The 10,360-nt window shown below is 43.1% G+C and overlaps 1 protein-coding gene across 1 annotated transcript in view; it reads left to right on the forward strand.

Annotated features, from left to right (window-relative positions):
* Positions 1-10,086, forward strand: part of LOC118370140 (transmembrane protein 163-like) — a 56,690-nt gene extending 46,604 nt beyond the window's left edge. Inside the window, exons 7-8 of the mRNA XM_052499060.1 lie at positions 4,308-4,449; positions 8,825-10,086. Coding sequence (XP_052355020.1) covers positions 4,308-4,449; positions 8,825-8,885 — 203 coding nt within the window. The 3' untranslated portion in view covers positions 8,886-10,086. The remainder of the gene's footprint in view (positions 1-4,307; positions 4,450-8,824) is intronic.
* Positions 10,087-10,360: the final 274 nt, after the last annotated feature.

Below are 10,360 nucleotides of genomic sequence, written 5' to 3' on the forward strand. Positions count from 1 at the left end.
AACGTCAACACAATGAAGGAGCTGATCATGGACTTCAGGAAACAGCAGAGGGAGCATGCCCCCATCCACATCAACATGACCACAGTGGAGAAGGTGAAAAGATTCACAATTGAGAGCATCCTGTCGGGCTGTATCACCGCCCCGAACCGCAGGGTTCTCTAGAGGGTGGTGCAGTCAGCCCAACCGGGGGCACACTGCCTACCCTCCAGGACACCTACAGCACCCGATGTCACAGAAAGGCCAAAAAGATCATCAAGGACAACAACAACCACCCAAGCTACTGCCTGTTCACCCCGCTATCATCCAGAAGGCGAGGGCAGTACAGGTGCTTCAAAGCTGGGACCAAGAGACTAAAAAACAGCTTCTATCTCAAGGCCATATACAGTGGGGCAAAAAAGTATTTAGTTAGCCTCCAATTGTGCATGTTCTCCCACTTAAAAAGATGAGAGGCCTGTCATTTTCATCATAGGTACACTTCAACTACAGACAAAATGAGAAAAAAAATCCAGAAAATCACATTGTAGGATTTTTCATGAATTTATTTGCAAATTATGGTGGAAAATAATTATTTGGTCAATAACAAAAGTTTATCTCAATACTTTGTTATATACCCTTTGTTGGCAATGACAGAGGTCAAACGTTTTCTGTAAGTCTTCACAAGGTTTTCACACGCTGTTGCTGGTATTTTGGCCCATTCCTCCATGCAGATCTCCTCTAGAGCAGTGATGTTTTGGGGCTGTTGCCGGGCAACACGGACTTTCAACTCCCTCCAAAGATTTTCTATGGGGTTGAGATCTGGAGACTGGCTAGGCCACTCCAGGACCTTGAAATGCTTCTTACGAAGCCACTCCTTCGTTGCCCGGGCGGTGTGTTTGGGATTATTGTCATGCTGGAAGACCCAGCCACATTTCATCTTCAATGCATTTACATTTACATTTAAGTCATTTAGCAGACACTCTTATCCAGAGCGACTTACAAATTGGTGCATTCACCTTATGACATCCAGTGGAACAGCCACTTTACAATAGTGCATCTAAATCTTTTAAGGGGGGGGGAGAAGGATTACTTTATCCTATCCTAGGTATTCCTTAAAGAGGTGGGGTTTCAGGTGTCTCCGGAAGGTGGTGATTGACTCCGCTGTCCTGGCGTCGTGAGGGAGTTTGTTCCACTATTGGGGGACCAGAGCAGCGAACAGTTTTGACTGGGCTGAGCGGGAACTGTACTTCCTCAGTGGTAGGGAGGCGAGCAGGCCAGAGGTGGATGAACGCAGTGCCCTTGTTTGGGTGTAGGGCCTGATCAGAGCCTGGAGGTACTGAGGTGCCGTTCCCCTCACAGCTCCGTAGGCAAGCACCATGGTCTTGTAGCGGATGCGAGCTTCAACTGGAAGCCAGTGGAGAGAGCGGAGGAGCGGGGTGACGTGAGAGAACTTGGGAAGGTTGAACACCAGACGGGCTGCGGCGTTCTGGATGAGTTGTAGGGGTTTAATGGCACAGGCAGGGAGCCCAGCCAACAGCGAGTTGCAGTAATCCAGACGGGAGATGACAAGTGCCTGGATTAGGACCTGCGCCGCTTCCTGTGTGAGGCAGGGTCGTACTCTGCGGATGTTGTAGAGATGCCATTGCTGATGGAAGGAGGTTTTCACTCAAAATCTCATGATACATGGCCCCATTCATTCTTTCCTTTACACGGATCAGTCGTCCTGGTCCCTTTGCAGAAAAACAGCCCCAAAGCATGATGTTTCCACCCCCATGCTTCACAGTAGGTATGGTGTTCTTTGGATGCAACTCAGCATTCTTTGTCCTCTAAACACGATGAGTTGAGTTTTTACCAAGAAGTTATATTTTGGTTTTCATCTGACCATATGACATTCTCCCAATTTTCTTCTGGATCATCCAAATGCTTTCTAGCAAACCTCAGACGGGCCTGGACATTTACAGGCTTAAGCAGGGGGACACGTCTGGCACTGCAGGATTTGAGTCCCTGGCGGCGTAGTGTGTTATTGATGGTAGGCTTTGTTACTTTGGACCCAGCTCTCTGCAGGTCAATCACTAGGTCCCCCTGTGTGGTTCTGGGATTTTTGCTCACCGTTCTTGTGATGGTCCAGAAGAAAATTGAGATCTTGCGTGGAGCCCCAGATCGAGGGAGATTATCAGTGGTCTTGTATGTCTTCCATTTCCTAATAATTGCTCCCACAGTTGATTTCTTCAAACCAAGCTGCTTACCTATTGCAGATTCAGTCTTCCCAGCCTGGTGCAGGTCTACAATTTTGTTTCTGGTGTCCTTTGACAGCTCTTTGGTCTTGGCCATAGTGGAGTTTGGAGTGTGACTGTTTGAGGTTGTGGACAGGTGTCTTTTATACTGATAACAAGTTCAAACAGGTGCCATTAATACAGGTAATGATTAGAGGACAGAGGAGCCTCTTAAAGAAGAAGTTACAGGTCTGTGAGAGCCAGAAATCTTGCTTGTTTGTAGGTGACCAAATACTTATTTTCCACAATAATTTGCAAATAAATTCATTAAAAATCCTACAATATGATTTTCTGGATTTTTTTCCCTCATTTTGTCTGTCATAGTTGAAGTGTACCTATGATGTAAATTACAGGCCTCTCTCATCTTTTTAAGTGGGAGAACTTGCACAATTGGTGGCTGACTAAATACTTTTTTGCCCCACTGTATAGCCATTACTACCCGGCTACCACCCGGTTACTCAACCCTGCACCTTAGAGGCTACTGCCCTATATACATAAACATAGAATCGCTATTCACATTAATAATGGATTGCTAGTCACTTTAATAATGTTTACGACCGGCTTTACTCATTTCATATGTATATACTGTATTATATTATTTTAGATTTGTTTTTATTGTTGTGAATTGTTAGATACTACTGCAGTGTTGGCGCTAGGAACACAAGCATTTCGCTACACCCGCAATAACATCTGCTAAATATGTATATGTGACCAATAGTTTGATTTGATTGTATAAACGCAACATGCAACAATTTCAACGATTTTACTGAATTACAGTTCATATAAGGAAATCAGTCAAATAAAATAAATAAATTAGGCCCTAATCTATGGATTTCTCATGACTAGGCAGGGGCGCAGCCATGGGTTGGCCAATCAGAATGAATTTCCCCACATAAAAGGTCTTTATTACAGACATAAATACTCCTCAGTTTCATCAGCTGTCAGGTTGGCTGGTCTCTCTTTCCATATTTTTAGAGCCGGTAGGTGCTGGGATTCGTACCCACACAGACAGGAGAATCGCCCAGTACCCTCAGGTCCTGGGCCACACATCTATTTCCTTCTACAATTGAGAAAGTCGTTCACTACTTATGAGTCTTTATGGACAACTCCGTAGCTCCTGAGCTCTTAAAATGTCCCTTCTCGTTTCAATAAGAGATTTGTGGCAGACAGGCTGGCGTCAAACCAGTTTGAAAGGTCAGCTTTGGATGGAGACACTCGCTCATTATAGTGTGTGTGTGGGGTTCATTAAATTGTATGTGACAGCTAGCAGAATAGAAGTTAATTACCCACCAGATTTTCCTCTCGCTGCGTGACATTAAACAAGCCTTCAAAGGGGCAATCTGTGATTGCTACATACATTTTTGGACTTCTAAATGAATTATATATATATACTGATATATATATTGATTCTTGATGAATATAACTTATAAATGCTTCATAAGCAGTTCAACTGTCACACTCCTTGAGCACACGAAAATATAAGCTTGTTTTGCTCCCTTGTTTTTAAACAATGGCACTGTAAACAAACACTGGCTAGCCTCAGTGTAATTTTGATCTCATGGATGGTCAGTCCTCGCAGCTGTTTACCATAACAGTGGCGGGGTGTCCCTTTTGTTGTTTGAACTGCAGATTGCCCCTGATGTTCTTTACGGAGGTAATTGACGTGCCCAGTCTGGTCATGTCAAATGTGCAGTATGTAAAATACTGGCAGAGGTCCTCGTCAGTCGGCGTCTTTTTGAGGTGCAGAGGAGCCAGGAAGTGGGATCTTATACAGTAGGAATCGAACGAGGAGAGAGACAATAGAAAAGGATTCAAAGTCGTCTCTGTGTTCGTCCGTGTCTGTCGGTCTTATGGACTTTTGGATAAAGACTCTGTGGCAAACTACATGGCATTTCATGAAATATATGTACATACATGTGTTCATTATTGTTGTTCACATTTATGCTATTTCTACATAGTGTGTTGGAATTCCCTTCGTGATAATACAGTTGACTAAATAAACTAAGCTGTCTGTCTACCTGCCTTCCTGTCTGTCTACCTGTCTTGTCCAATCTACAGGTTTCAACTCCCTGGTGGGCGGGGTCATGGGCTTCTCCATCCTAATCAGTGCTGAGGTGTTCAAGCACGATCCCAAAGTGTGGTACCTGGACGGGTCCATAGGGGTCCTGATAGGCCTCATCATCCTGGCCTACGGAGTCAAGTGAGTGGGTACATTCTGTCGAGCCCTCAAACTCAACTCTAGACCTCGAGGCCAGTTCCACTTCATGTTGTCATTGTTCCCCTCTCATCAGGGACTGATTTAGACCAGGGACACCAGGTAGGTACAATTAATTATTAGGTAGAACCGAAAACCAGCAGGGTCCGGACCCCGTAGGGTAAGAGTTGAGTACCCCTGGTGTAGGAAGAAGCTGCCTCTAAACACTGATCTTGGGTCCGTTATGCCCGGTAAGAGTTAAGGTTAGGATTCAGGGAGAGGAAGCTAATCCTAGATCTGTATGTAGAAGAAACATAATATTCAATATTCACTGTTACACACATGTACATAGTTATGTTCCCTGAGAAACACACTTATTTAAGTATCAGAAATATTGACATTTAAATTGTAACCATTCAGAAGAACCTTGGAGTAGAAACTACATTGCCCCGTGCCCCAGTTGGTGGCGATTTCACCATTTTATGACCAAGGGAAAGATGCGAAACGAACATGGCCAGTGTTTCGCTTAGATTGTTTTCCAGGTGGGGCCGAAAGCAACATTCATACACCAAAACGGTCAATACGCTTGTAAACATTAGTGGGGACACTTTTGGTGCTAACTAACTATAAAAAATTGTTTCCCCCCACAGTAAGTCAAGTTAGTTAGCTAGCTACAATGATTTAGTTAGTTAGCTAGCTACAATTATTTAGTTAGTTAGCTACAATTATTTACAGTTAGTTAGCAACTGCTAATAAAACATTTTTTTTTTGCCTGTAGTGTCAATAACACGCTTCCAAAAATAGAAAGGCATTTAACATTTGACAGATTTTGACCTAATTCACTTTCCTTTTTTCCCGGCTGTCCAGACAATAGTCATGTCAAAGTATGTAGAGGACAAATTCTCGCAGAAGCAATGAATGTAGAAGCACAGCGCGGCAAAGAAATAGAGCTTTCCTTGCATGATCCCAGCGATGGTGACCCTCATCTGACTGTGCAGTCGGGGAGAGGAGAAGGTGCTGCCGCTCTCTTTCATGCTTTTCGTGTGTCTTCCCAGGTAGCGCACCGTAGCACATCTCAACCAAACCATCAGACAGACTCAAAAAAAAAAATTGAAATTATTTTCAAAACAAGACATTTGGAGGACTAGATGTTGATGTATAGTTTGTGCTGTTAGTCTTTCCTGATAAATCTTGAGAGAAAAAAAAATGTAGTTGAAAGTTCAACAGCAAAGCCAAACCAACTGAACAACACCCTGTCGATTAAATATGGCCCAGTAGATGATGATTTTGATGTTCCTCTTCACCCAGGCGAAGAGAGCTCTCTGGGCAGGGATGATCTGGGTGTAGAAGAAACAATGAATCCAAATAAAGAGTTTGACATGCTGCTGGATACAGTCTACCCCACTATCAGATAAAAGGCGAAGATGAGCTCTAGCTGCGAACTTCAATTACAATACCAGAAACTAGGTACTGTAGACTGTGGTGAATCCCACCATAGATCCCGCTAGTATCTACACAGGCTGTTCCAGTCTCTCTCCGCCTCGCGGTGGATGGAGCATGCAGAAGGATCTCTCGTAGTGATATCTTCTCTGACAGCGTCCAGGTGCTCAAACGCCGGACACGCCGCCAGGGGTTTCAGGTGTCGCTCAGGTATTAACTATTTACAATGGATATATGCAGGAAAACACATTTGAGCATATTTACATTGACCGAGAGGAAACTAATGAGCTGTAGAAAACTAAAAGAGGAACTATGGAAATATAGAACATTGCAAAAGTGTCACACTAATATGCGATCATTGAAGGGAGAGAGGGATTAAAATGGTCCCCTGACGGCACTACTGGTGAACTATAATAACAATTATGAAATATTCTTGAAAAACTCTGTTTTTGGCGGTATCTGTCAGTATGGCATGGTATATCAGCTTTCATATCGGTATTGGATGATACTGGTTTAAGAATCGTCATCAGTATTGAACCACCTTAAATTAGCTATCCCATCTTTTTTTTGCTTTTTTTTCTTGTTATTGAGAACAAAAGCAATATCAGACAACATCCAATTGACATAATCATTGGTTTGCTGCAGCCCAAGGACTCAATCCTACATGGCACGTTGTAACGGTTTTGACTTGAGGTTATTATTTATAGGGGTGCCAGGTAGGTTGTGCCTACCAGAGAAAACATTGGTTTCTCCTTTTGGTTTGGGAGGGAACGAGTCCCATCTGGTCCATCAAGTCTACACCAATACAACGGATTTATGTAAAAGTCAGGATGGAAATAAACTTTTCATAAACCCTTACAACATTGGAAAGAACTTCAAAAACAACTATATTCTTTTGCGTGGGTTGTATTAGCAACAACAATGATTACACACACACATATAATAATATCACAATGAGTTCTGGTTCCTCCAGAAATGTCCTGTACCTCGGGCCTAAAAAGAGTCCAAGTGAACTCAAGTGACTTCTGTCACACAATGTTTGACCGTTCATTCAGTGTAGCGTAAACCCAGTATTAATCATACAATCAATACAACAATATTTTAAAACAGAACTTTAAAGCGTATCAACTCTTACTAAGTCCTCAACTACAACTAACTACATAAATCACAGTATACATCACATCAAAACAAATGAAATACCGTATACAAAAAGGTTATAGTCAGTCGGTCAGTCAGACAATCCAATCCGCCAATAGATCTCCAGCGGAGAAAGGCCACGAAGAACGGAGAGGTGTAGTCCACGGACGCAAAGAGTGGATCCGATCCTGGGTAAACTCTATTAGGCAACGGAATAGAGAAGCTTCGGGAACTGAGGGTTGAACACATCCTCAGTCACGTCTCCATCACAAACCCCACTTTTGCGCAGCTGATGCTGGCTATTTAATTGGGAATTAAAGGGAAAGCGCCCTATTGGAAGGAGCTGCACTGAGACGGTTCAGAAAAATTCAGGGCCGTCACAGCGTGGGGAAGTTAGGAGATAGGCATCTGCTGGGCATTTGAATTGCCTGAAGAACAGTGTCAGTGATTTCAGCAACGATGTCTTCGGTGAGGCAGTTCCATACTCAAACAGCAGATTGTAGGGGGGCGTCTGTCCAGGGAATGTGCAGCTCCCCCAGACAGGGAGTTGACATGCTTCCACCATTTCCTACTGGTTTAAGGTCTTATCAGTAAGCTCCTCATTGAGTTTTTGACGTTCCTGTTCCTTCCAGCCTGCTTCTCAGCCTGCTTGTAGGAGCGTCTTGCTTGGGCATATTTTAAATGGTTGTTAGCAGTGTTGTTTTTCTGAAGCTGGCGGGAGAGGTCTCTCTTCTTCCTCGTAGCTCTCCTGTACTTCTTGTCAAACCATGCCTTATCTCCAGACTTTTAGGTGGCAATTTTGCCCGGGCATGTAATAGCTATATATAGCTATATGTATAGACATATCATTACAGATTATGTTTGTGACCTAAAAACACATCCTTATAATCGTGATCTTTTCAAACTGATAGCTGCTCAAATGAAGAACTTTAAAGAAGGAAAAACTAATAGGTACAGGAGAGTACATGCCTGGGGTATGGAAAACTCTGTCAATGTACCACAACCTGTTTGCATCTTAGATACATATGGAAAACACAGCAAAACTCATTCATTTAGTGTTTGACTCATTTGTACAAGAGAAGGCACCTCACTCACAGCCTTCACTATGGACATCAGCCCCATATTAAATTAATCCAGATGAAGGTTTATAAAACAATCATTTTTAATTTGATTTCATGAACATCAACCAATCGTGGATTACAAGGTTAGTCAGTCCTATGGTCAAGCCTGTGATTCATTCACGGAAGTCCAGGAATATTTTAGGTGACAAACTCTTTTAGGCAATGCATATTGGTAGGGGAAAAACATGTTATACCCACTATCAGTGTTTCCCCTATACTAAGTTAGCAGTGGCGGGCCGCCACTTCTAAATCGTGGCAGCCACTACGAAAAATGAATATTCTTTTATTTAAAAAATATATTTTTGTGATGGTAAAATGTTTTCAGTGTAAACTTAAACGACTAAAACCAGATGTAAAGTATTTAAAAAGATAATGGAGCTATATACACAGTGTACAAAAAAAGAAAGAAAGAGAAAGAGAAAGAAATCCAAACATGACACCACAGGGTGCATCAACAAATGCACCAACAAAAGCAGCTGCAGTGGTTACACAAATGTACTCAAATAATCAGACATGATAGGTTCAGTTACTCAACACATTCTGAACTTCCACTACAAGGAACGACCGTTTTCACTCATTTAATATTGGCAATGAAATGCAGTTGCATCTCTCCGTGTGTGTGTGTGTGTGTGCCTGTGTATGTTAGCGATTTCATTAATGTGAATGTCTCTTTCCTGTCACAGGCTGCTGGTTGATATGGTCCCTCGAGTGCGACAGACGAGGAACTACGAGCGCTTTGAGTGACAGAAGACCACGGGAAGGGCAGCGAGGGCTCAGTGGGGGATGGGTTCTAGGTTATATACAGTATGTGTACGTCCAGTGTCTGTTCTAGGATATGTATATCTACGCCCAGTCTCTATCCAGCTCAGCTCCATTCTTCCTGGTAGATCTCTCCAGTCACCATGACAAACCTATTGATTGATTTAGACCTCACTTGTGCCAGCCCATTGGCATTTTAGTGAGACCCAAGTGGTCCATTCTGCAGCGTTCCCCCTGTCTCTCTCTGACTCCGAACCTGATCCGTCCATAGGAGTCGTTATGAAGTCAAAGGGAAGACGGAGGTTTCCCTCAATGTTTCTCCTCTGCCGAAGCAGGGGGAGGCGGAAGGACAGACCGAAGAACATGGGCTGTTGAGTCGTCAGGAAATTATGCCACTGCCGCTACAAAGGCACTGCACATTGTCCACTGATTACAGCCTGGTGTTCATATCTCGATCTCCACTTGGACAAGATGGCTGATTCAGATATGCATCTCAGTCCTTACGGGATTTCAATGGTTTCTAATAGGCTTTTTCTTTTGTTCAGTAACACTGGGTGTGTCCCCAATGGCACCCTATGCCCTTTATAGTGCACTACTTTTGACCACCCTATTCCCTTTAGCGCACTACTTTTGACCGGGGCCCATAAAAAGTGCACTATGTAGGAAATAGGGTGGCATTTGGCACACACACACAGCCTATTTCTGTTTATGATACCACTGCTCAAAGTAGATGTGTTGCGTTTATGTAGTCGTGATGTAGTAACAGGTAAAGTATATTTTAGGGTGGTAGTTGCTACTATTCGTAGCTATAGGGCATGTTTGCTATCCCCCAAAAATCAGCAGGGGAAATGGATTTCTGAGATGCCCATTGTATTATCAATTGTAGACACAATAGTATAGTATAGCAGTACACTGTGCAATAACAACATGACAGACGACTCTTATCAATGGCTTGTGTCCCAAATTGCACCCTAATCCCTACATAGTCACTATGGGTCCTGGTCAAAAGTAGTGCATTATAGGGAATAGGGTGATATTCGGGACAAAACTTGTGTATCATTTGATTAGTGAATATGAAAGCACAAATGTCCCTGTCAACAACTCATGTATGGAATCTGTGTTTGCTGTATTGCTTAAGAGGGCCACATTAAGGGGTGTTGAATAAAAGCCTGTGGCAGACCATCAACAGACAACATGACTGGAGACAAAGACTCTAGCCAGAGATTACTGCGCTGGAATTAAAACAAGTCTTTTTCTGTGCACCACAGCCAAGTCTGTTGGCTAGAGCACAACAGGTCATCCCTTTTTAGGCCATTCTCTCTTCCTTATCTAATTCCTCAACCAAGTCTGATGGGGGAAATACGGTCGTCCTGGCGAGTAAATATACCATATACAATGATATTGTTTAAAGCTTTCACAATCTGCCATGATGGATGTAATTATATATGTAGTATATACAC

The sequence above is a fragment of the Oncorhynchus keta genome, chromosome 37 (genome assembly GCF_023373465.1).
Source record: "Oncorhynchus keta strain PuntledgeMale-10-30-2019 chromosome 37, Oket_V2, whole genome shotgun sequence".
Classification (NCBI taxonomy): Eukaryota; Metazoa; Chordata; class Actinopteri; order Salmoniformes; family Salmonidae; genus Oncorhynchus; species Oncorhynchus keta.